We start from the raw sequence: 27,341 nt of genomic DNA on the forward strand, positions 1-27,341 counted from the left end.
TCATTTAATTTCCTTTAATCAGTTGTTTTCAATAAAAACACAATATTTAAAATAAAAAATAATATGAAAAAAAAAGAAGTTTTAATTAAGCGTATTATTTAGTGCTGTATAAAAGATACTAAATCACAAATACTGCTAAAATCTGAAGCTTTGATAGCGTTGTCATTTGTGCATTGTTCAGCAGAAAGAAAATATGAACAATGAACTAGGATTATTAAACGCTGCAATTACTACATTAAATTTGCTATTTAATGCAATATTAAACAGATCTAAGTCACAATTACTGCTAAAATCTTAAGCTCCGATAGTGTTGTCATTTGTGCATCGTACAGCAGAAAGAAAATGAACAACGATGAACGAGAATTATTAAACACTGCAATTATAATAAAATTGCTATTAGTGCTGTAAAAAACGATCTAAGTCACAAATAGTGCTAAAATCTTAAGCTCCGATAACGTTGTCATTTGTGCATTGTTCAGCTGAAAGAAATTAATAACAATGTACTAAGATCAGTAAACGCTGCAATTATAATAAATTTTCTTCAATTTTGTTGCACAGCATTAAGTTATTTAAGAATATTAAGCTATAAGCTAAGTGATCATTTTTAAGGGCATTTCAGCACGTTGTTATGCGAAATAAAAGGTTTAACAAGTGTTAAAACAAAATTTTGAAACTTACCTATGAAAAGATATCCCTGGAATTTTTCTTTCTGGGTTGTTCGTACAGCCGTACGCTGCACAAGCAGGCATTTTTGATTAATAGATAGTAAAGATTCACCATAACACTTAAGCAACACACTACTGTCGAAGCCGCATTTGTTTAGAACTCTTTTGCTCGCGTCAGTTAAAATCCGGTTACGGTTTTGGCTACATGTTTCCCCGCTTTGGCCGTCTCCATAAACGCCAGAAGAAGAAGAAGAAAAAGACTGTAACTTTAACGATTGCTGCCATTTGCACTTTCTCGATTCCGGCCGGCTGAAAGATTTTGAGAATCGTGTCATTCCTGTGTAGTTGCCGGTAATTATTTGTCGATTAATATATTGAATCAGTTCTTCATGGCTGATCAACGTAAGTTTATATTTACATTTTTCTCTTAGATTTTTATTTTCATACCATATCTTGTTTCAACCTGAAACTGCTTTCACTGTACGCCATTTTGCTACGTGTTCTTAGTAGCCATTTTACTTCGTATTGAAATTAATAATAAAAGTTTTAACCCTTTTTTTTTAGATTACATTATTAAAAGCTTTTAATTCAGGTCTGAAAGAAAAAAAAAACTAATGAACACATGTTTTTTTTGTTTGGAAAGTTATAAATGATTCATGTTATTTGTGTTTATAACTGCCTGATGATTTCGTGTTCGTATAAGTTATACATCTATATATAAGTTGTGTAAAATTAATCTTGCTGTACAGTTTTATCAAACGAAAGGTATTGTTTACAAAATAACCCCTGCAAATTATCAGTTATGTTTGCCGACAGTTTCAGTTGGGGTTAGCGTTTGATAGCTAGCATTAGAGCTTATTAAAATGTTGAGTTTAATCAATACATTGAAAACCAAACTAGTGGTATAGTCCTGGAAGAAGTAGACACTCTGATGTGTGATAATTTAGTTCAGTAATAAAAAGAATAAAATCTGAGGGTTAGTTACAAATGAAAGTGGCTTTCATTACTATTTGCAATATCTGCCATTAAATCATGTTTTGTGTTACCTGAAATAAACACTCATTTCAAACAATGCAAATTTTAACCATGCCTACTTAATTTTTCAAAGGGGAGGGGGATTGTTGGTGTGCAGGTTGACCTTCCCCCTAAACGATGGCCTTAGTGCTCGGTGTATATTGTATGGGTAAATATCAAAAGTTACACCCGTATTTCTCGAAGTACATTGGTTTTACAAAGACGGGACCTTGATGAATTATGTTTCATTAAACGCAATTTGGATTCCCCACTAACAATAGTGAAACGGTGGAATTTGACTTTTTTTGATTCGGCAAAAACCGAAAAAGCAAGCTTGTACAATAAAGCTTGTACTACAGATGTTAAAAAAGAAAAAAAAATGCAGATGCTGCTCTTTATCTTCTCACGGCAATAAAATGCTTATCGTACTTTTTTAAAGAATACAGTACAACCTTGATATCTCAAATCTCTTGGGACGGGAAAAATTTTTGAGATATCGGAGTTTTCGAATTAACAAGGTTTTTAAAAAATTACACTACTAACTCTCACATTTACACACACGTATGCTATATGCATTTATATATGTACTACTGGACCACATCGAATTACGATCAACAAAGTAGTCTTCAATATTTCACTAGATTTGAAATTTTCTAATTGTCGAAAGTGCACAGGATGAGATTCTGAAATGTACAAAAATTTCAACTTGGTTTTTTTTCACCTAAAAGTTTAAAAATTCTAATTTTATCTTCAGCCAGTAATGTCACATTCAAAAAGTTCTCAGCAGCCATTTTATAGGAGTTAAAAAAGCTGAATGAAGAAAACGAGGAACGCATTTTCCGTTTTCGCTTGAGAACTGACAGACGAAGAATCGAACCCCTTTCCTCAAAGTGGACAACATGTTCGAGAGAAATGCACTGAGATTCTAAATTCTGGGGAAAACACTGCATCCCCTTCATGCCAACACTCCTTTATTATCTTGTCCCAATCCCCTATTCACAAAATTTCCAAGAAAAGGGATGAAAAACGTTAAGTAATTGTCCCTGGAACTGGTTTTACTACAAAAATTGCTGAAGCAAAACGACAATTGAAACTTGCTTCTGTGCAAAAAATTTCGACATATCAAGGGTTTTGAAAAATAAATTTCGAGATAACTATGGAAAATACATAGGGGTTTTTATAGAAAATGCTGGGGAAAATTTTTGTTTCGAGACATCAAGGGTTTCAAGATAAGGAGGTTCGAGATATCAAGGTTTGACTGTATCTTGAGATTTTTCTCAATGGCTTGGAATTGTAGTGTTATAGATAAAGAGCTTATTGATCAAACTGACGGTGACCTGCCTTGCTGCTGTCCAAAAAACTCTTGGTCAACACATTTGCTGTGTATAATATTTCTCCTTTGTTGAGAGGGCTAGTAAAGTGTATAAATTAAATTTTTTGATAAACTGTATCATCATGCGTTAGAGCCTGGACATCAGCGAAACTGTAAAGTAATTATTGATATTTACAGTGAATTCAAATTTTCCTTTCTCATTTTCATCAAAAGGAAAGAGCAAACTGTTTCATTTGTATAATATGGGCCATGAAAGCATTCCTAAAGTTCTTAAGAAATTCAGACTCTATCATTTAATTTTAAAAATGATCGTGATTTTATGAACAACAGGCATATGAGTGACACATCAAATTAAACTGCATACAATTATCCTAAAAATAGTTATTGTACAGCTCTAGTTCAATTCCACCGTTACGGACGTAACAATCACAGACTTTAAACACACATAATTTCAATTTGGTTTCATAAAAAGCTACAAATTTTTTTTCTGTTGTATAGTTTGGTGTTATTAATGCTATCAAAAATTTGGGTGCAGATTGCTTTATTAGAAAAAGTGACAAAAATTAAAAACTGCCTGTTACGGACGTAACTCAGAAAACAGCAAAATGTATACATTGTCATACAATTGCCAATATTCCTGTGAATTATTCATAGATTTCTAAAATTTTCTTTGAAATACTTGTTCTTGAGATTTCAAGCTTTCTAAAACCATAAAGTTTTCATGGATATTGTTTGGAAAATTTATGATAGAAATTTATATATTTGTTACGGACGTAACAAAAAAGTGTTACGGACGTAACATGTCTGATATGGTAATTGCCAAAGCAAATAAAAGCTTGTGTATACTAATAAGTTTTGTTAAGAGAGTGCAATGGTCTAGATTAACACATTATTATGCCCATTTAAGTTACACTTTAATAGTTTTTAAAGATTTGCGGAGGTAGGGAGCATCTCCCATGCATATACTAACCACCATGTAAATAAATATAAAATATAAATTGGTGCGTCATAAAAAGTGCAATTATCCAAGGGGAAATTAAGCAAAACAAAAGTGGAATTATTCAGTTACAAATAAATTTTTCAAATTTTTAACATGAACATGGAAGGAGAGGGGGGGGGGGGGGGCTTCTACAAGAGAGTACTTTTACAGTTTAAGAATTTTCGATGATTTTCTCTATCTCTCAACAAACATATTAACTGCCAAATTTCTTTTAAAGTTTAACGGTTGCCTTTGATTTCGATCGCTTTTTAACAGAATTGGCACGTTTTTGCCAACGGTGGAAAAAAATTGTCGAAACTGACATAGGAAAAATGCATTTTGGCCAACATTTGCCTAAGTAATCTAAATCTTGCTTCAAAACTAAATGTGTTTTATCTGAGGATCAGATGTAGCTAGTTTAATAATATTTAGTACTTTTAATTCTAATCTAATCATTCTTTTTAATTTAAGTTTTAAAACTATAAAATATTCAACGCATCAATGAAACAGTAATCTAAATATTATTTTTTTGTGGAGAGTAAATAACAATAAAAAGTAACTCAGTAACTTTGGTTTAAACTATTCAAACAGGACAAAATTCTTATCTCTAAGTTATTAAATAAGAAGTAATATCAATTTGGCTCTGCTTTCAGAATGATAGAAGTTTGAAGAGAAAAACTATACTTAATACCTGTAATATAAGTAAAAAAAAAAATTATTAATGAAAATTGCGCACAATATGCTTTGGATTTCATCGTGTTAAATGATCAAGTAATTTTCACAAAAATCTACTTGGAGAACACTATTCTTTTGTGTCATAGTGCATTGATGAAGCAAAGTTTAAGAATTTAAGAAATCCTCTAGAATATTTTTATGCACGTTATTAAGCATTAATTGCTAATCTAGAATTATTAACAGCAATTGAATTTATTGCATGATTTGGAGGACAAAAAAATCATACCTTGAGATTAACACCTCAGAGCAACAGTAGGATATCTTGGTGTTATTCCTAGGATTAGATGTCTTAATGTTGCTCTGAGGCGACGATGTGTATTTCAATAATTTAAAAAAATGAAATTAAATATCCACTAATATTTATAAAATTTTGAAATTCACAGTGTTAGAAGTTTTGTTATATCATATTACATGTCATACCCTATATTTTCATTGCCCATTCTGTGCTTTTTTTCTTTTTAATTGGAAATATACATGTGTTACGGACGTATCGTACTGCTTTTTGTTACGTCCGTAACAAAAAATGTTACGTCTGTAACGCCTTTTTTTTAAAAACTAAAGAAATTCTAATGTTTTAAACTATGGTAAACAATTACTCTAATGAATTGCTAAAAGGACAAAAAAGGATTTCTTTTAATTTTGATTTTTTAAGAAGTAACGACAACTTTTGCTAATTTTTTGTTACGGACGTAACATTGAACTTCATTTTTTTTAAATTTAAATTGCCTGATTTTATTTTGTAAAAAAATAAAAATAAATGCATGTTATTATAGTATTATGTTAATAGTTTCAGCTGTATTGCAATTAATTTTGGTTATTTTTATTTTGCTATTAGAAATAAGCGTTTGAAAAAGGGGTATTTTTTTCTGATTGTTTTGAAGATCCGACTATCATACTTCCAACTAGGAAAAAAATTTATTATTTAATTTTTATTCAAAAAGCAATGCAATATTCTGAAAATACACATTTCAAGCTTTACAATGATGTATAATATAGCAAAATAACTGCAATATGAAATTTTGACCTACTGGTTTCACTTTTCATGGAATTGCCCTCTAGCTCCTATAGTTATCTTTAGCATTTTAAAGTACTGTTGCAAGTTAATGCTTTTTAATTAATTTCAAAACTTGAATTTATCAATTGTGAATGACTTGGTCAAAAGTTAATGTTGGATTGTTATCCCTTTTTGCAGAATATTCTCAGTATCCAGCTGGTCAGACTGGGTAAGTTACAGTCTTTGATGTGAATACTAAATAACACTTGCTTTTTGTTCTGTATCAGACCACTAACTTTCCTATTTTAATATCAATCTTGCAGATATTCTTATGGTAGTTATGGAGGTGATTCTTCATACTCCCAAAGTGGATACGGAGGAGCAAGTGCTGGAGCATATACGGTAGGATTTTATAAGAAAAAATAGCTTATGTTTGAACATGCCAGACATCAGTTCTGGTTAACTTTGGATTTGCATACAACACAATTTTAATGCATAATTTTTGTTAAACTGAAAAAAGTCTGCTTAGATTATTTATTTCTGATTTAATTTTAAATAGCTAGTATTAACAGGGTTCGTATGCTCCGGGAAAATCTGGAATCGTCGGGGAAAATGAAAGGTGGAAAAGTCGGAATTTTCTAAATTTGCTTCCTCCCCCTCCAAATTTTTTTTCCCAAGGAATTTTTGTCTCATGAGATCTAATTGTCATTTTATTGATGTTTCCTAAAAAAATTGTAAAAATTTTGAAGCAAAATGACGCTAGCAATATAAAAAGTGGCTACCCAAAAGAGCTTCTGCAGCCGTCATTTTTGACCGTCAATAGTTCCCTCGAAAACAATTCCTCGGGTGAACAGGAATTATGCACTAGCTCAATAGGGAACAAGACAATTTACTGCTTCGGAAGTACAAGACTGAAGATCATAGCGCCCATCGTGGAAAATAGTTTTTTTATAATCGGAAAGTCTACGTGTGAAACGTAGTCGCCATCTTTGGTCACTCACAAGATGGAAGTAGACAATCCTTAAATGCCCAAGTTTCCAAAATCAAAGAATAATTGGATGTTTTCTTTAATTGCTAACTAATGAAAATAACAAAATGTGCTGATTTTTTTTCTTTTTAAATTTTATAATTAACTGACTTCAAAAAAGGAGGTTATGATTTCGTCTTGCGGCTTTTTGTGTATGTTTTCGGATTATTCCAAGACTACTGGAACGATTTAAAAAAATCCTTTTTTGTTTGGAAGGATATACTTCCCAGCTGGTCCCATGGTAATTTGATCTAGATCTGATAAGGGATCCCGGAGAAATCCAAGAAACTTGAATTTTACACATTGTGGCTACGTAATCCAGCTTACGCCACAGTCGACTATGTCGCAGGTCCTGTGGTTTTGATGTGACTGGTGTATTTTTCACAGCTAAGGTTTTGCCTTCGTCTTGAACGATATTTAATTTGCGCGGTATGTGGATGATAAATTTTTGCGACTCCGACTGCTAATTTTTAATCATACGTGTTGCTACGTAGCAAAGAAATATATTTTGCTAATAGTTGAATCTATTACCGTAGTTTTTTTTACTAATATATGTGAGCAACTTTTTGGTTAGTTACAATGAGATTAACTTAAAATTTACTTTAAAAATTGATTTTACCATAAAATAAAAAACAAGTGCCTCGGATTTATCAAGCAAAAAGCACTCCCTTAACTTTTGTTTTCCTTGAAATTTTTCTTTGTGAAAAAAGCAAACAGCCCCCTTTCCCCCATTATCATTGGCAATTATATAATAATTTTAAAAAAAAATGAAAAAATGCAAGCAAATGAATCCAACGCAAAAATTGCGATGGCAAAAACAAAGCATTTTCTGATATGGGTAAAAATTACTCATTTGCAATCTTAAATCAGTATATTTGACTCTTTCAAAAAGTCTGTTTTGACATTTGTGCTATTTTTAAAATGGCGCAATCGATTAATACCCGGCGTTTGCAAGTGAAATAAGAATAGCCCATCAGAAAGAGATGAATTACTAGAAAAAGAAAAGGTTAAAGTGCTTTTGTATAAAATTCAAGTATTCATAAGCAATTTAACAAGAAATGTGAAGTTCAGAACTTTGTTTAGTACCATCAGGAAAATGCTCGCCATATTTTTCTCCCCTCCTTTTATTGGGAATGAAAAATAATGATTTTCAAAAGCAATTCTGGTTACATGAATGCAAAATAGCTATATATTTTTACTGTACAGTTGTCTTGTATAAATCCTGAAGATTGAATTGCAGGGGTGATTGTGTTCCGGTATTTACATCTTGATTTCCGGTATCTTCACTTTCGAAAATACCGGAACCATCCTATATTTTCAGAAAAACCCACTTTTGTAAAATTTAGGTCGATGTTTAATGAAACGCCGAAAGTCCAAATTGAAAACGTTTCATTTGGTATAAAGCGTAAGCTACCATCATGTTTTGCAATCTCTATGGTAATTATTGAAGAACAGCTGGGGTGAGAGATAGAATAAAGGCTAGATAACAAGAGAAAAGAGCGTTACTTGATATTTTTCCCCTTAATATTTTCTTTACAAGATGTCTAATATCGTTTCTCTGTTGCATAACTTAATATGCAAATGTAACTAGGGTTGCCCATTCCCCCCGACTGCGATGGCACCCCTCAATTTTACCAAGCCCTCTTTTCCCTCAAGAATTGCCACCCACTAATAAAAAGACTTAAATTCTTCTAAATTAATTTCTCCAAATGTTTCTGTGGTATAATCTGCTTCATGACCCCCTCCCCTCCCGACACAAGCACATGAAAATCCTTGCTATAACTATATTATTAGATTAAATTGCTAAAATATTTATTCACCAAGATGGCCTATGGCTTTTCTCTGTTGTAGATGCTTATGTAATAGGTTTTACATCCTCCCCCCCCCCCCATTAAATGTTGAATTTAAAGACTTATATATATCGAGAATATCGATATTTGAGAGCGATATATCGTTGCATTAAAATTCGGATATCGCCTAGCCCTATTGCGCAGTGATCATAATACATTCTGCCCCTTTTGCCCCAAACTTATTTAATTCTAAAATATTTATGCACTTTTAGAAAATGAATGCAATGGTTAAGAATTCAGATTCAATGGAAGAAAATAAAACATTCTTTGAAAAATTTTTAGAAATGAGAAAAATTAAATGAATTTAATTCTCTCCATGTACATGGACATATTAAGTCCAATTAAAACTTCGAGTTTTAGCCCCAACAAATAATTATGTATATAAATAATGTGTGCATACAAGTAATGTGTATATGTATGCCCATCAAAACACTTTTTCTTCTTGGAAAAAAGTTCAGGTATTTTTTCATGGAGTCACAATCACCCCTGTGGCATTGAAACCACTCTTACTTTAAGCCTTTATTGCTGTTTTCAGGACTTTTCTCAAGATTATAGTTGAGGGAGAGCTTATTCCTCGAAGACAGTACTGGTTGAGAGCTCAGAAAAGAGTGGACTGTATTATCAAAATTTTAATTATTTTATTCATGCCAAGGGGGCATTGAATTGATAATGGTTCTTTACATAGGCCAAGGGGCCGTTACATATGTGTGCAGGGCACAGTTGAAATAGTTCTTCACATAGACCAAGGGGCCGTTACATATATGTGCAGGGCACAGCTGAGGATTACTTCCTCATTCGTTGAACATCCAATTGCTTCTGCTAGCTTACTCTTACTTGCCGTAGGTGGCGCTGCTGTAGGGCGTGACAGGGCACACCGAACATTCCGCCCGGCGTTGAAATGTTGATTTCAACAAATTAATATAACAAATAATCAAATATAAATAGTAAAAAAAAATTATATAAAATGACTAGAGAAATACAGAACATTCACATACAATTCAAAATTACACACAATATAAAATTCTACAGGTAAATCTTTATGCATTCTCAATAGGCAAAACTGTAATTTTTGTAATTGGTCTTTTGTATATACCATTTTTAGTCTGAACTGTAACAACTCTTACATGGTTGTCCTTTCTGTAGAATATCTCATTAATTCTTCCCAATAACCATTTACAGGTAGGAAGGTTTTCTTCCTTTACAACTACCATATCTCCAATTTTTACATTTTGTTTAGCAATCAACCATTTATTTCTCTGAATTAATGTGCTCAAATAGTTATTTGACCAATTCTTCCAGATATTTTGAACCATTTTAGTTGTTTTCTGCCATAAACTAAGTCTGTTATTATTTAACTCAGTTAAGTTAGGTTCAGCGATAGTATTAATTGGTCTACCTATGAGAAAATGTCCAGGAGTTAGAACATCTAAATCATCAATATTTGTGTCAAAGGAGTTAGAGGGCGTGAGTTCAAAATTCCCTCTACTTGAATAACAATAGTTAAAAACTCTTCATAGGTTAATATTGTATTTCCTACAGTTCGTTTGAAATAATACTTAAAAGACTTGACTCCTGCTTCTGCAAGACCATTAAAATTTGGTGCTCTCGGAGGTATAAATTTCCATTTTATATTTTCCTCAGTTAAAAAATTGTACAAAGAATCATTTTGTTTATTGAAAAGATCCCTCAATTTTTTAATTTCTGAATTTGCACCCTCGAAATTCTTTGCGTTGTCACTAAGTATTTTTTCTGGTTTACCTCGTCGGGCAAAAAATCGCTTTAAGCAAGCAATACATGCTTCGGCAGTTAAGACATTTACAATCTCTAAGTGGATTGCTTTTGTTGCCATGCAAACAAAAATACAAACATCTTGTGATAGTTACCTTTTCGTTGGCCCTTATACTTAATCAGAAATGGGCCACAATAATCAATAGCACAAGAATTAAACGTAAAATTAACATTAATCCTTTCTGAAGGTAATTCTCCCATTATTTGTTGAGAAGGGATAGGTTTTGCCTTAGTACAAATAACACATTGATGAACAATCTGTCTAGCAATGTTCCTGCCATTAAGTGGCCAATACAATTGCCTGATCGAATTTAACAAAGCTTGTGGGCCATTGTGAAAGTTTTTAGCATGAAAATAAAGAAAAATAAGTTTGGTTATCTTATGCTCAGATGGCAATATAATGGGATGCCTTTGATTATAGCTTAAATTTGCATTGTTTATCCTACCACTTACTCTAATCAAACAATTTTTATCAAGAAATGGATCAAAATATTTTAACTTACTCCTTGAAGAGAGTGGCAAACCTTTTTTCAAAGCCAAAATTTCTTCAAAAAAGTACTTACTTTGTACAAGTTGAAGAAGAAAATTTTTAGATTTTTCCATTTCATCCGAACTGATGGGGCCTGTTAGTTTACTACCTGGTTTTCTGCAGTTATTGTAAAACCTAAAAAGTAAACTAATCACACGAATTAATTTCAAGAAACGATTAGTAATACTAAAGAGGTCCTCAAAAAATAAGTTTTCGTGTACAATCAACAGGGAAGTTGTATTTTGTTTCAGTTCTTTCCCAAAATGTTCTTCACTGTAATTAGATTCTGGGTTTGAGTAGAAGGTCCAGTTGTCATCTGCAAGGAACTCAGGTCCATCCCACCAAAGCTTGTTCGTAGAGAGCGAAATGGTGTCTTGTCCCCGGGACAATGGGTCTGATGGGTTACACTCGGAAATCACGTGTTTCCAGTCAAAATTTTTAGAAAGTTCCTGAATCAATGATACTAGATTACTGACGAATGTCTTGAGAAGGTGTGGTGAGGTGGAGATCCAGGCGAGAGCAATAGTCGAATCTGACCACAATGTCACCTTATCTATTTTAAGCTTGAGAGCGGTCATCACTCTGTGAACCAGTTGGCATAGCAGGAGACACGCTGACAGCTCCAATCTGGGAATACTGACCGTCTTTAATGGTGAAACTCAGCTTTTGCTACAGATAAGTTTGCAGCTATGAGTGTTCGAGTTAGAGGATTTGAGGTATACTGATGCTCCAAATGCCTTTTCGTTGGCATCAGCGAAACCGTAGATTGAGATGGAGGTCGGATCTTGTACAAGGATGCATCTTGTAATATTAAATGTTTCTATAACTGGAAGAGACCTTAGAAACTTGTCCCATTCCAACAAAAAGTCAGGTGGAACTTGTTCATTCCAGTCGCATTTTAGCAACCAAAGCTGTTGCATTAATATTTTGGCTTGACATATTACCGGACCGATTAGTACTAACGGGTCGAATAAGCGAGCAATTTGGCTGAGCACTTCTCGCTTTGTATAAGTAGAGCTTAAGTTCACAGTAACCTTAAAGTTAAAGGTGTCTGAGTTACTATTCCATAGCAGTCCTAGTGTTTTCACTGGTGAATCTAAATCTTTTTCCTTGAAAGAGAAATCTGGACAGTCTAATGACCTTACATCTGCATTCGAACGCCATTTGTGTAGACACATTTGACCTGCCTGAAGTAGTTCAGATAACTGTCTAGTTAATTCCTTGAAGTCCGTCAGATTGGACGATCCAGAGAGACAGTCGTCCATGTAAAAATCGTTGAGGACGATTTCCGAGGCTAATGGGAAACTTTTTTCCTCATCCCTTGTATTATTATTTTTACAGTATTATGAAGTTGTTGAAGCGTTCTTATAGCAAGATATGGGCTGCTTGCACATCCGTATGTGACAGTTTTTAAACGAAAAATTTTGTCCGGTTCCTCCTTCCCTTCTCTCCACAAGATTTTTTGGAAATTAGTGTGAGAAGGATCTACTTCGATTTGGCGAAACATTTTATTGATATCAACAGTAACCGCCCAAATAGGTTTTCTAAAACGCGTTGTTATAGCAAAGAGATCATTTTGGATCATTCCTCCCTTTAATAACAAATCATTTAGTGACTTCCCGTTAGTTGTTTTGCAACTTCCGTCAAAAACAACTCTTAATTTTGATGATGTGCTGGACGGTCGGAGCACACCATGATGGGGAAAGAAAAAGCCCTCTTCAGGATTTTTATCTGCAACTATTTCCTCCATATGGCCTAAATTTTCATATTCTTGAAGAAAATCTACATAGAATTCTTTTAATTTTGGGTCGCGATCTAATTTTTTCCACAACTGAGTTAATCTCTTTGAAGCGATTTGCTGAGAATCCCCCAATCCCTCATCTTTCGATATTTGAGGTTTAAAGGGCAAATAAACAACGTATCTACCATCATTCTTCCGATAATGAGTATTTAAAAAATGTTCATTGCAATAATGCAATTCTCCACTAACTATTGGTTTGGTTTGATCAACCTGCTCAATTTCCCAAAAGGAGGTTAATGCTTTGTCCAAACACTCAGATTCTAAAAGTAGAAAACATGAATTAGATGATGGTTTATCGGATTTTGATAGGGGTACAGTACCTGATACGATATGACCAAATACAGTTTCAACTAAATATAACTGTGAGTTATCAATTTTAATTTTATTTTTGCCTAAAAGATCAAAAAACAGGGAAGCTCCCAGTATTACATCTACCTTTTTTGGAATATTCCATGCATTGTCCGCTAGTCTCACATTGGACTGAAAATTATAATTGGAAATATTTATATGACAGGGAGGGAAGATAGCAATTTTTGGAACAACTAAAATATCCAGATGGTATAATTTAGATTTAGTTTCGTTAGATAACTCAGTGAGATAAATGATTTTGAATTACAGATGGAATCACTGATTCCTGCAATAGGAACAAGGGTTTTTTGCTTCTTTAATCCTAAAGAATTTGCCATTCGTGGTGATTAAATTAACACTAGAGCAGCAATCTAAGGAAGCCACTAATGAACTGAATGATCCACTGCTGTTTTTCAAATAAATCACAGCTGTGTTCAAAATAACCAAGGATTTGCAAGGATTTTTCTGATTCTCATGCGTCAGTAAGGCAGTTTTGAAGTAGAAGGGGAGGAAGGGAGGGGTGGACTTGATTTATCGCCTACTTGAGAAGACATATTGGGGTCTTCATTTTTTTCTTGCTCGATGCAATGAATCACTATGATGAGCCTTATTGCAAATGAAGCATTTGCTCTTCGAAAGGCAAGGATTTGGAAGATGGTTATTCAAATTCTACAAAAGTTATACTTATTTACTAGGCCTATTCTTTTGTTTAAATTCATTTGTTTAAATTTCTCACACTGGTATAAGGGGTGCGTTTCATTGCAATTGAAAATCACACATTGCTTAGTTTTATTATTATTTTTCAGAAGAAGAGAGTGGTTTTCACTATTTGGATGGGTGCCAAGTTTCATATTAACTTGGAACTTCTTTTTCTGTGTTTGAGAAGTAGACGCTTGAATTATTCTGGAATGCTCTTCTAAAAAGCTTAAGAAATCGTTCAGTTTCGGAATGACATTTTTGTTTAGTGTCATTTTGAAACTCTTCCTGACATCTGGATCTAATTTTTGAAACAAGATGTGCAGAATTAATGTGTCTGACAGTTCATTAGATTTCAATCCAAGTAAATCTAATGCGCGGATTTGACATTTTGTATCATCTATCAATTGCATTAACTGATTGGGAGAGTCTTGAATCTTAGACATAGTTAATATTTTAAGCACATAATGTTCTATTACTGCGTGTTTATTTTCATATCTGTCTTCTAAAGGTGACCAAAGAGAGTCATATGTATCTTGAGACGATTCAAGTCTTTTAGCTTCTCCCTTTAAGCAACCTTTTAAATAACATAATTGTTGCGTGGGGGTTAGTTCAGGATTATTTCCGATTATTGACATAAACTGAACTTTAAAGTTCTGGAAATCTTCATACCTTCCCGAAAATGAGGGTAAGGGTAAGTCGGGAATTTTAAATTTGTTTACATTTTTAAGTTTCTTCATTAGAAGAATTGCAGTTTAATTTCGAGAGGAAAATATTAATTTTTACCTCTGCTTGATCCAGTTCGTCTTGAAGCTCCATTGTCAGGGATAGAGCGTCCTTTTGATCGATTTCATCCGGGAGTCTTGTATAGGACAAGAGCATCTCTTCAAGTGCTGATTTCAGTTCGAGAACAGCTTTCATTTTGCTTTTTAGCAAAATTTCTGTTTGTCACATCTTCAATATCCAGGGTAAATAAAGATGCGAAATTACACAATTTCTCTACCTTGACTTTTAGCGCTCCTCGTTGACGGTTTAATCCAACAAGTGTTGAAGTCATTTTACTGGAGCTCAGGGTCGCACGGACCAATGATTGAGAGCTCAGAAAAGAGTGGACTGTATTATGAAAATTTTAATTATTTTATTCATGCCAAGGGGGCATTGAATTGATAATGGTTCTTTACATAGGCCAAGGGGCCGTTACATATGTATGCAGTGCACAGCTGAAATAGTTCTTCACATAGGCCAAGGGGCCGTTACATATATGTGCAGGGCACAGCTGAGGATTACTTCCTCATTCGTTGAACATCCAATTGCTTCTGCTAGCTTATTCTTACTTGCCGTAGGTGGCGCTGCTGTAGGGCGTGACAGGGCACACTGAACAAGTACAATGGGCTATTTATGAACTTAAAATATTTTGCTCCCTGAGCTCTGCCCAGAAGGTCACTTTAAGCTGCAGTCTTAACATTAAAATTCTATTGACTGGCCAACAATTATTATTAGTCATTTTAATTCCTTTCTGTTGATTCTCCTGGTCATTGAAGCTTAAAAGCATTTACTAAATAGATCTTTGGCATTTTCTCCAATTTTTTTTCTGGTTCTTTTGGGTTTTCTGGGAACCAATTTTTCTTGAAAGTTGCGTCCCTTTCCTGAGAATTTGCGTAAAAAACCTGCTGTATCGTGTAAACGCGAACCCTGCATAAATATCTATTAAAAGACCGTTAGTAACATAAAAAAAGCTAAAAGCTGAATTACATCTATTCACAAGCAATCAATAACTCATCCAAATGTTAATACCCAGCATCAGCGATCTGCTAATTAAATTAGGCATTTTTCCAAATCTGCAAGAAACTATGCGGAATTGATGCAATTATTCCATTTTGTCATTTGAATTGTTGACATGATTACACATTACAGGTAAGTTCACTTTAAAAGGTTCCAAGCTAATGTTGAGATTTCTGCTGTTTATTCAACTATTTTCATTTAATTTTTTTGTGATTAAAATAAATATTTTCTATCTTTAACAAACATTTACCAAATGGACTTTTGTTCCGGCAGCAAAATAACAATAGACGCCATTGTTAAATATGTTTACATCTGACAAGGAACTGCTATTAGTTGGATAACGTGAAACTCAGTCAGTATTTTTAAGCTGTCAGTTATGCCACTTTTCCGCTGTTCGTAATTGCCATTTCTGTTAAAATTTGTTTTTTAATACTTATAACATTGATGTAAACATTGCTTAGGGATCAACAACAGCAAATTGGGGTGGTTCATCTGCACCAGCAACTGGCACTGCTTATAGTGGTTATGGAGCTGATCAATATGGATCAAGTCAGCAGCAATACAGTTATGGCCAGCAACCTGCTGCTTCGTACACTGCCGGAAGTAAGTTTGAAATTGCACTATGCATCTCTTATTTGGCGGTATCAGCGTTATCTGAACATCTTTAAACTTAATTTGGCAAATTCCTTATTCACTTTTTTTGTACCTGGAGTGGATGGATCCAGGTTTTCCTTTTTTAGTCCTTTTTTACTGAAAAAAAAAGACAAAACTAAAGTATAACCTCGACAACATGTTCCAGAGAAATGCACAAAGATTCTAAACTCTGGGAAACACAACACCCCTTTCATACCAACACTTCCCTATTATCTTGCTTCAATCCCCTAATCAAAGTTTCCTAGAAGAGAGATGATAACTGGTCTCTGAAACTGGTTTTACTGCAAAAATTGCCAAAGAAAAACAACTAAAATTTGCTTCTGTGCAAAAATTGCAATATATCAAGGTTTTCAAAAAATAAATTTCGAGATAACTATTTAAAATACGTATAGGGTTTTATAGAAAATGCAGGGGAAAAATGTTTTTTCGAGATAAAGAGGTTCGAGATACAGTCAAACCTTGATATCTCCAACCTCCTTATCTCGAAACCCTTGATGTCTGGAAACAAAAATTTTTCCCAGCATTTTCTGTAAAAACCCCTATGTATTTTCCATAGTTATCTCGAAATTTATTTTTCGAAACCCTTGATATGTCGAAATGTTTGCACAGAAGCAAGTTTCAATTGTCGTTTTTTGCTTTGGCAGTTTCTGTAGTAAAACCAGTTCCAGGGACAATTTCTTAACGTTTTTCGTCCCTTTTCTTGGAAATTTTGTGAATAGGGGCAAGATAATAGGGGAGTGTTGGTATGAAGGAGGTGCTGTGTTTTCCCCAGAGTTTAGAATCTTTGTGCATTTCTCTCGAACATGTTGTCCATTTTGAGGAAAGGGGTTCGATTTTTCGTCCATCAGTTTTCGAGCAAAAACGGAAAATGCGTTCCTCATTTTCATCATTCAGTTTTTTTTAACTCCTACAAAATGGCTGCTGAGAACTTTTTGAATGTGAGGTTACTAGTTAAAAATAAAATTAGAATTTTTAAATTTTTTGGTGAAAAACCAAGTTGAAATTGTTGTTTATTTCAAAATCTCATCCTGTGCACTTTCGATGTTAGAAAATTTCAAATCTAGTGAAATATTGAAGACTACTTTATTGATCGTAATTCAAAGTGGTCCGATAGTACATATATAAATGAATGTAGCGTACGTTTGTGTAAATGTGAAAGTTACTAGTGTAATTTTTTTAAAACCTTGATAACTCGAAAACTATCTCGAAAAATTTTCCCATCCCAAGAGATTTGAGATATCAAGGTTGTACTGTATCAAGGTTCAACTGTATTGAATTTACTTTTGTTTTTGTAAAAGGAAAAAGTAACTTCCCGTTTTTCCCTGTAAAATAATTTTCAGCAAAAGTTCAAATGTGTAAATCTACAGTCAACCCTCGTTTATCGCGGTTAATTCGTTCCAGACTTGGCCGCGATAACTGAATTTGCGCGAAGTAGGATTCTGTATTTATAAACCATATTTTCCTAATTGGAGCGCCTAAAACTTAAGATAATTTAAATGGGTTTTTAACATAGGTAGAGCCCCCTAGACATGAAACGAGCCACCATTACATTTGCATTACTTTTAAAAATTACAAAAAATATGAGAAAATGAGATGTTAGACGTAATAAGTATCACATTGTTAATTACTGGGAAATAAACTACACCCACCAGGGTTCGTACGCTCCGGGAAAACCTGGAATCGTCGGGGAAAATGAAACAGTTAAAAATGTCGGGTAATTTTCAAAATTTGCCCCCCAATTTTTTTTTCCAGGGAATTTTGTTTCATGAGATCTAATCTTCCTTTTTGTCCATTTTTCCTAAATTGTAAAAATTTTGAGGCAAAATGAAACTGGCAATTAAAAAAGTGGCGACCCAAAAAAACTTTCGCAGCCGCCATTTTTGACCCTCAATAGTTCTCAAGAAAATAATTCCTCGGGTGAATAGGAATTATGCACAAACTCAACAGGGAAGAGGACAATTTACTGCTTCGGAAGCACAAGCCTGAAAATGGGGGTGGGCGGATGTGGGAAAATCGTTTTTTTTTTAATCCGAAAGTCTTTTAAGCTATGTGTGAAATGTAGTCGCCATTTTTGGTCACTCACAAGATAGAAGTAGAAACGATCCTTAAATGCCAAAGTTTCCAAAAGCAAAGCATAATTGGATGTTTCCTTTAACTGCAAATTAATGAAAGTATCACAAAATGTGCTGAAAATTGTTTTATTATTATTATTATTTTAAATAATTTTCTTGAGAAATGAAATTTTGTTCTTAAAACTTAATTTTATCTTCATTTCATTGGATGCAATTTGTGCTAAAAACTTTTCAACTGAATTGTAGTTTCATGAAGATTTATTGTTTTCATGCTATGAATTCAAAAAATTACTTCTTATTTTTGGTTGCAGCCGCCATATTTGGTCATTCCCAAGATGGAAGTACATAAGACTTTTTAAGTGCTGAAGTTCCCGAAAAAGGCATTGGATGTTTATTGCTATGCAAACTATTGAAAACAAAGCAAAATGTGCCTTTTTTTCGGATAGTTCATTATTTTCTTGAAAAATGAGAAAATTAATCTTCAGAACAATTTTTTTAATTATAATTGCTTTAGACCCTATGGGCTAAAAACTGACTATTTTGACTTAACTGTAGTTTATTTATAACTACTTTTATGCTACAAATTCAAAAATCTACTTAATTATCTTAAGATTTTCACTTAGTCGCCATATTTGGTCGTTTGCATGATGGAAGTAGACGTAAACTTCCAAAAACAGAATTGGATATTTATCTCTATGTAAACTATTGACAGAAACATAAAATGTGCAGCAAATTATGAATTTTTAAAAATGAATTATTTTCTAGAAAAGAAAAATTTTAATGGAAGCATTCTTTAATAAGCAAAAGAGAAAAAAAAAGATTATTGGCATTGGCCTATAATCGGCGGTTGATGATTTTTGTTATTATGCATTTTCTGGTATGGCCATCGATGCAACATGTTAATCATATTTATACTGAAAAATAGCTTTGTATTTTGCTCAATATGTTTTGTGTTACATACAAATAAGAAAATAAAAAGGAGTATTGTGAACCAAAGGACCAAAAGCGAATGCTAAAAGATTGCTGCTCCACTACAGCAAAAGGCTAATATTACTCATGACACATAACATCGAGAAAACGCTAAAATAAGTTGGAAGCACTTTGTTTTCAACAATTAGTATATCAATTAAAACAATTTTGAACAAAGTGTTTAAAAACTTAAAATTTGGAAAAGAAAAAGAAAAGATTTTTTTTTTTAAATCTAAAGAGAAAAGTTTCAGTTCTTCCACATTGCTACTTTAAACAATTTTAATTATTTGGAAAATATTGCTATTTAAACTTAATTTTGAATGGAGCGAGTAACCTGGAATTTTTTAAAAAACAACCTGGAAAAGTCAGGGAATTTTTTTTAACCACAAGTGTATGAACCCTGACCCACACATGCAGTTCGTACACACTACTACTAATCTATGAACATAGCTCAACTTGTTCGATAATGAATTAATTGCCAGTTAGTGACCGCATGTGTCCCCGTTCTTCCTCTATGTTTATTCTCATTTAAGGTATTACGTATACAACTTAAAAATCTAGTACATTGTTGAACACCATTTACAATTACAGATGTAATAATGCAGTGATTTATACTCTTCATTTAGTGTTTAACAAATAAAATGAGATTGCGATTCCCAACTTTTTCTACGACGATTTCATACCTCCACTTCCTCAACTAGTACAACTACAGCCCACAGAAGAGCTTACCTTACTTAAAGACATACTTTCTTATTTTTATGTAGGAAACAGTTTACACGAGCACATAAAAAAAAGCTAAGTGCTATATTTGGGGGGGGGGGGAACCGCGATCTAGTGAAGCCGCAAAAGTCGAAGCGTGAAGTAGCGAGGGACGACTGTAAATGTAAATTTTTTTCATCCAAACTTCCTGAATTGAAACACTGGTAAAACTTATAATTTTTAACAAGTGATATTTGCTCGATAGATGTTGATGCAAATGTTTTGCAATTTTTAAATTAGTGTAGCAAAATGACGCGTTTGTAGAAAGGAGTTATTGTCCAAGCCATAGAATCTTATAGTAAACTAAAACCTATGAATTTAAAAGAAATGGATGGAGTCGGTTTTGGATATGCGTTAAAAATTGGGTCAATGTAAAAAAGCATGAAAAATGGCTACAATATATAAATTTTAAGCATATCCGTAAAATGTTGTTAAGCATGTATGTTTTAGAACTCGAAATCTATGACCAGTTGTCAAATCCATGACTTTCCAGAATACCTAATTAAAAAATTATAATGCATGCCCAGCCCGGCATGTAAGGATTCATGCCCAATCGGAATTTTTACATGCCTCTGGCAATATAATTTTCAATCCCTGGTAGCGCCTGCTATCTGGATTCCTGTTTACTTAACTATATTTGTCATCCTCCCTCTTAGAGAATTTCTATTTTTGAGAATTTTCATCCCAGGTTCCCGAGTAAAAATTGATCTTTTTAAAAAGGGAAATCTTGTTTCAAGTTGAAGTCAACGTGGATGAATCCTTATCAGTTTCTGAATATGATTCCCTTTCCATCATTCTCCCCACTCTGAAAAAAATCATTATTGAGCAATCATGATTGCTTATTGCTTTCATTTGACTGTTTTTGCCGTGCTATCATTTTTCCCACCGGCGCGGCACCACCCTCTGCCAGCACCACCCATCGCGTCGGCCGGCCTCACGAAGCTGCTCCTCGAGCGAAATCTGTCTCCATGTTGCGTCCATATCCTACACACACACACACGCATATATACACACGCACATACACAAGCACCACCATACACAAACACATACACACATGCATGCATACAGACACCTACACATACACACGCCCACACATTCATGCCTGCACACAGACAAACACATATGCATACACATACCCCGCCCCCATGCACACACACACTCATGACTGCACACAGATACAAACACACATGCCTACACACATGCCCCCCCCCCACACACACACATACAATCACACACTCGTGATTGCGAAAAACATAATTTGAATTCAAGATGACAAAATTCAAATTAATTTTTTTCATCTACTTTCTTTGCAGGTTATTCAGCTTCAGCGCCACAAAGCAGTTCAGGTTACTCAAGCTCTCCTAGTTATGGATCATACGGCGGCTCTGCTCCTACCGGCTACGGAAGTCAACCTCCTAGTAGTGTAGGCTCAGCTGCTCCAGCTCCTGCATATGGAGCTGGTGCTCCTCCTGCAACTGGAGCATCTGCTATACCCCCAGTCGGCCCACCAGCTGGAGGGCCTCCTGGTCATGGTATGCCTCCTCCTTCTGGAGGTTATGGAGGACCACCACCTGGTGGTGATTACAATAGACCTCCAGGTGGCTATGGTGGACCTATGCCTCCTGGAGGTCCAGGACCAGTTCCAGGTGGACCTGCTAATGATGGATATGGAGGACCTATGGGCTATGGTGGACCGGGCGGTGGAAGAGGTGGATTTCAAGGTAATCTTACATTCAGTCTGAATTTCTATTCTGTTTAAGCTGTAATTACTGTTCCTTTGTGTTTATTTTTAAAATGTTAACTAACTTATTGAGGTACTGTGTTGTACTTATTGTCATTAATGTCATTTGGTAAAAATTGAATTATCAGCAATTATGTTATACGGAAGGGTTATTTCCTAATTCTACAGTATAACAAATCTGTTTTATATTTTGTATGAGTTATTTTGTTTATTGTGCTTATTTATCAAGAATTAGCTCTTAATTTTGATTGTTTTTTTATTTTCAATTCTTTGTATTTTTCAATTTTATAACTTAATCAGTTTATTAGTGTTGTATTTTAAGTTCTAAATTTTAAAAGCTCTTCAATCTGTAGTGCTCTTATTTTCTTCTAATGCATTTCTTAGTAGGATTTTCTTTTTGAAATTAGTAATGTACACTTTTTTTTGAGCAATCGCGATTGCTTATTGTTCTCATTTGACTGTTTTTGGCGTTATGCTGATTTTATTTTCCCGCCAGCACCACCATCGCGTCAATCGACCTCACGATGCTGCTCTTGCAAAAACTGTCTAGGTATGCGTCCATATCCTACATACATACACACACTCATGACTGTACACAAACACACATGCCTCCTTCTCAGACTCACACACGAACGCCTACACGTACGCATGCACTCACCCACACACATGTGCCTACACAAACACACACACTCTTGATTGCGAAAAACATAATTTGAATTCAAGATGCCAAAAATTCAAATTAATATAATTTTTTTTCTTTATTCTTTTTTTTTTTTTTGTCAATATAATACAGTTAAATATAATTTTGGTTTATCTTTGTTAAGGAGGTCCTGGTGGTTATGACAGAGGTAGCAGAGGAGGTGGTGGCGGCGGTGGCTATGGGTAAGTTTAAGTTTTGATATATTTAAAATCTTTGGCTTTATAAATCAAAGCTTTCTTATTTAAAAATTAAAATGCTGTAAATATGTAAGGTTTAATTGTGTAAAATATAATAATTAAAAAACTGATCTGGTACTAGCTTGTTGTAGCATTTTATAATTTTAAATAAGTAAGGTTTGATAAATAGTAAAGTTGATTTTAATAGTAATGTAAAATGCTTTTAACTCCTATAACTAAAACATATCAAAACCCAAGAAACCTTGCATATTTAAATATCTATATAGATATTAGCATTTAATACAACTACAGAATTTGCTTATGAATATTTGTTAGATTTTTAAATGTGTTCATAAAAAGCCGCCGATTTTTTTTAAGCAAATAAAGTTTATGTGTTAAACTGTATCCATTTTAACTTACTTCCTTATTTGGTGTTTAAAACACTTGATTTTCAAGTCTCTTTAGATGAAATGTTGCACAAAGATTGGTCAGAAACTTAAAAAGAAATCGTAAAATTGGTTGAACAATAAGAAACTGATTGTGATGTTAACGTGTTATGAGTACAAAAGTTTAAGGTGTTAAATCAGTAAAAAAATGTAAGAAATAAAGCCTGGAAGGAAAAAAAAACCACTGAAAATAAGCAATTGCCTACTAAAACTTCAGGAATGTACATGCTTGTCATGTTTACTGTGTCTTTAACAAATGCAATGAGTGGTTTTGGTCCACAGTTGGTTTGCATGTTGGTACTGTGTGGTGAAAAATTATGCAGAATGTAGCATATGATTTTACAGGAGACTGATTTGGAAAACTCAAATGGCTTTACATTTCAAACTTATTGTACCTGGTATTCATTTATTGACAAATATGATGTGGATATGATGCGCACAACCTACAGGCTTATGGAAACTCTTTTAATTTATCTTGGTGGTATTTATCTGTAAAATATTGTTTTCACTTTCACTTGATGCATTATTAGCGTCTAGTAGTAAATTTTTAGTTAATTTTTGGACATCGTAGGCATTTTAAAAAATTTTCTAAATTGTACAGCTTCTCTGCTTTTGTAAAATGGATTGTGCACGTTTTAGTGATTAATGTGTTAGCTAAACAAAGCAAATTGTTGCTTAAAATTGTTATTGAAATGAACTATTCAGGCTTCTTTAAAAAGAAAAAAAAAAGTAAGTCTATGCAACAGCTAACGACTGTTTAAAAGGACTATTTGCGTTCGAAAAAAAAAGCTTCATTTCCATTAGTGCACGCACATGTTTCTTTCCACAGTGAAATAACCACCAGTGCATTTTTCTGTGTGTTGCTATATGTAATAAGGTCTTTTTAGTTTTTTGGAAATGAATTATGATTTTGCTATTATTTAACTTAGGTTATTTAAGTTTTTCGAAAAGCAAGTGCTTTAATGAGTTATTATGACAGTATAATTTCTAATAAATGTATGACTAGAGTAGAAGAATCTAGTAACTCAAGGAATTCAAATTTTAGCTGTGTGATTTTTTTTTAAAAAAGAGGTGGCATAAAGAAAAAAATAACTAAGTATTAAGTTGAACTAGTGCATTAAATTATATTAAAGTTGAATTGATTACTTACAATGCTTCAAAAGTAAGCTAACTGATCTCTGTTCATTCTATGCCAGCAATGTATTGAAAGGTGTCACTATCTGGTAGTTTCCCTCAGTACTGCCTGTGTGTTGGTTTCCTTTAGAACATGTAAAAAGCCTAATCTTTTGGTCTTGTATTTGAAGCAAGATAAGATATAATGGTATTTGTACTTTGCTGGTTTTTTATGAAATGTAGTATTTTATACTACAATAATGTAAATGATACTCGGATTCTTGATCAACATTCCTACAAAAAAGTTCCTACCAAGATGTTTTTGATATAGCAGGGTTAAAGGTTATTCATTCTTTAAAATTGTTTCCAATTATTAAAAAGGTTGGTATATTTTAAAATTTTATTGATATTATTAAGGCATTCCATTACTCAGTTTTATTTGAACTAAATAAAACCTCATTATTGCATTTAATTTTAAATTATTCAGTTCATCCGTTAACAAGTATAGTTTAGGCTTTAAAATCAATGATCATTTGCAATTCATTTTCTAAGATTTAATATAATTCATTTCTATTAATTTTGATGATTACTAGTGTAAATCAATAGCTTTTAAAGTTTTAAAAATTCTATTAGAATATAAAAATTAGTAGTAGGACTTAGCAATGGTTTTTTTAATTAAATGTTTTGGTAAGAAAACCTTTGATAAACCAAAGATACTTTCACAACAGCATTTTAAAACAATTAATATTGTATGATTTTTGAAGGAAATATGTATTTTCATATTGGTATTGATTTAAGCTTTTTACACTGAGTTTAATTTAGCTATGAATGCTTTCATTTAAGTTTTAAGTTTTATTTAGTAAGTTGCTCAATTATTTTAATTTCTTTTATTCAATCAAGATGTTTTAAAGTCATTTGCTATTTTCATGTCATTTTTTACTCATAAGTTCCATGTGAGATTTATGAACATTTAACCCGCCCAGTGGTTTTTTATTAGTGTTTATTCAGTAAGGTGTTTTTAAAACATGCATCATTAAAGTGTACAAGTTAAATGAAGAAGTTCCAGTTGTGAAGTTATGCTTACTGATCTGCTTCGTTTTTAGTAACCAAGGTCCTGGCCGGGGCGGTTTCAATAAAGGTAACGGTGCCACAGAGTGGTCCGATAAAAGTTCATTTCCTCTTATTCGTCACTATCTTTGATTCCTTAATGGCTAGATAATTTTATAAAGTGTTTTAATTTCTCATCAGCTTCCTTTGATTCATAATTTATAAAAATATATAAATATGAAAACTGATAAACAGAAAAAGTTAAATTTAATGATGGAGCAAATTATAAAATTATCTATCATTGTTTTGAGGTATCAATTTACTATTTAGAGTTGTCATGTAATGCATTTTTACAAAATGTTAGCAGTGTTTTCCCATCAGAAAGTTATGCTATAATATTTTGAAATCAAGGTTCTCAGTGTGGTTTGTGTTGAAACTTCTTTTTTAAGTTTTAATTGCATGTTTTTTTTTTCTGCAAGTATTCTTTTTAATCTTTAGTTCTATTGATTGTTCTTATATGTAAAATTTTCTTTTGTAAAATTCTGGTTTTGATTATATCGTCTCAATATTAAATTTCAACTTTCACAGCTTGTAATTCTGTTCTTTACCTCTCTTTGAAGGAAAATATTTAAGCAACCTATGCATGAACAATTGATTTTAGTAAAAAGGAGCAATGTGGAATGAAATGATCGTTCATAGAAATTGTTTTTTAAATATAGACAAAATTTCTGCAAGTTGCCATCTTCAAATAATTTTTCTTTCAAAATTAGTTTTGAAAGTGGTATTAATATTATGTTGCAAGGGAATTCAAAAGGAAAAGCTTTTAAACAAGTAGAATGCTGACTTCTCGACTATGATTTTAATTGTCGTTTAGTGCTTTCAAATGGTTCTAAAATAGTTCATTAATAATAAAAGAAAATAAATTGTAGTTTGATTCACCTTAAGTTGGCATCAAGCGCAATGTTCATTGAACCTAGATTGTGTTATCTCAGTGTAAGCTTTTGGTAAAACAAATTACAAACACATTTAGCAAAAATTCCTCATGTGAAAGTAAAAATCATTCTGTTTTAAGTATGCCAAATAATAATGTAATTTTTATTCATTAAATTTGTCATGCAATTAAAACTTAGATTTCTCCACCATATTCGACTTATCACACTATCCTCCCTTGGGGGGGGGGACTATTTTAATTTTTATTCTTATAAGTGTATACAATGAATAGAATGAAAATTAGTAGTAGACTTGTTAAGGTGTTGAATGGAAGAATATTTCATATGAAATAGGTGATGTTAACTTATGTTCGGTGTAAAATAAGGCTTGTTAAAAAAAGTGTAAAAAATGGCCCTTTGATTTTTTTTAAACAGCTTTATTACTAAGTGATAGTTTTCATAATGGTTTGAAAACTTGTTACTCAGTAGTATTTTTTTAAATATTAAATATTTAATTATATTAAATGTATTAATAGTTCTTTATTTAAGTACTTATAAGTGCTCATTGGAGCACAACTTTTTGTGATGACTGGTTTTCCTATAATTTTAAATTGTAAAGTCAAAGGAGAAAATACTTATGTGATGTAGATAATACAAAATTTATATCTTTGAAAGATGGGTATTTAATGTACCACCCTTGTTGTTGTGTCGTATTTACTTTGTAAGTAATTAACTAGATAACCTTGGTTTTGATTTGCGAATCTCGTGCAGTTCCATTCAAATATGGTTTCTTTATTTAATACATTGAGTGTAATTGATTACTGCTAGAATGTCGGGAGTGTGTCCAATATCTTAAGAAATGCTTTCTGATGTAGAGTATACTGCTTTAATAAGAATTTTTAAATTGAGTGGTGTTTCAAAGGAGAGATCAAGAATTCTCTTATGCACATCATAAGATGATGCAAAGCTTCACCAAAACCGTTGGATTTGGTCGATCCGAATTTAGACTGGTCCATGTTATTCATATACCTGTAACACTAAGCCTAAAATATTATACGCATAAAGCTTTTTCTAAGTTGACAGGTGTGTTGTCTTTTACCTAACATTTATCAATGGGCTTACCGTTTTGGTAATTGATCTCTTTGTTTGTCCTTTATTAGCAAAATCAGTTGGTTAAAAAGCACGTCTAAATGC

The 27,341-nt window shown here is 32.9% G+C and overlaps 1 protein-coding gene across 2 annotated transcripts in view; it reads left to right on the forward strand.

The window, feature by feature from the left end:
* The first annotated feature begins 945 nt into the window (after nucleotides 1–945).
* The window catches only part of LOC129233311 (RNA-binding protein FUS-like), a 47,686-nt gene continuing 21,290 nt past the window's right edge, over nucleotides 946–27,341 (forward strand). Inside the window, exons 1-7 of one of the 2 annotated variants that reach the window (XM_054867361.1) lie at nucleotides 946–1,067; nucleotides 5,919–5,949; nucleotides 6,044–6,122; nucleotides 16,003–16,144; nucleotides 21,309–21,716; nucleotides 22,561–22,618; nucleotides 25,275–25,309. In XM_054867361.1, coding sequence (XP_054723336.1) covers nucleotides 1,055–1,067; nucleotides 5,919–5,949; nucleotides 6,044–6,122; nucleotides 16,003–16,144; nucleotides 21,309–21,716; nucleotides 22,561–22,618; nucleotides 25,275–25,309 — 766 coding nt within the window. In that variant the 5' untranslated portion in view covers nucleotides 946–1,054. The remainder of the gene's footprint in view (nucleotides 1,068–5,918; nucleotides 5,950–6,043; nucleotides 6,123–16,002; nucleotides 16,145–21,308; nucleotides 21,717–22,560; nucleotides 22,619–25,274; nucleotides 25,310–27,341) is intronic. The other variant, XM_054867360.1, reaches the window with a different exon arrangement.

This window comes from Uloborus diversus, unplaced genomic scaffold, assembly GCF_026930045.1.
Source record: "Uloborus diversus isolate 005 unplaced genomic scaffold, Udiv.v.3.1 scaffold_327, whole genome shotgun sequence".
NCBI lineage: Eukaryota > Metazoa > Arthropoda > Arachnida > Araneae > Uloboridae > Uloborus > Uloborus diversus.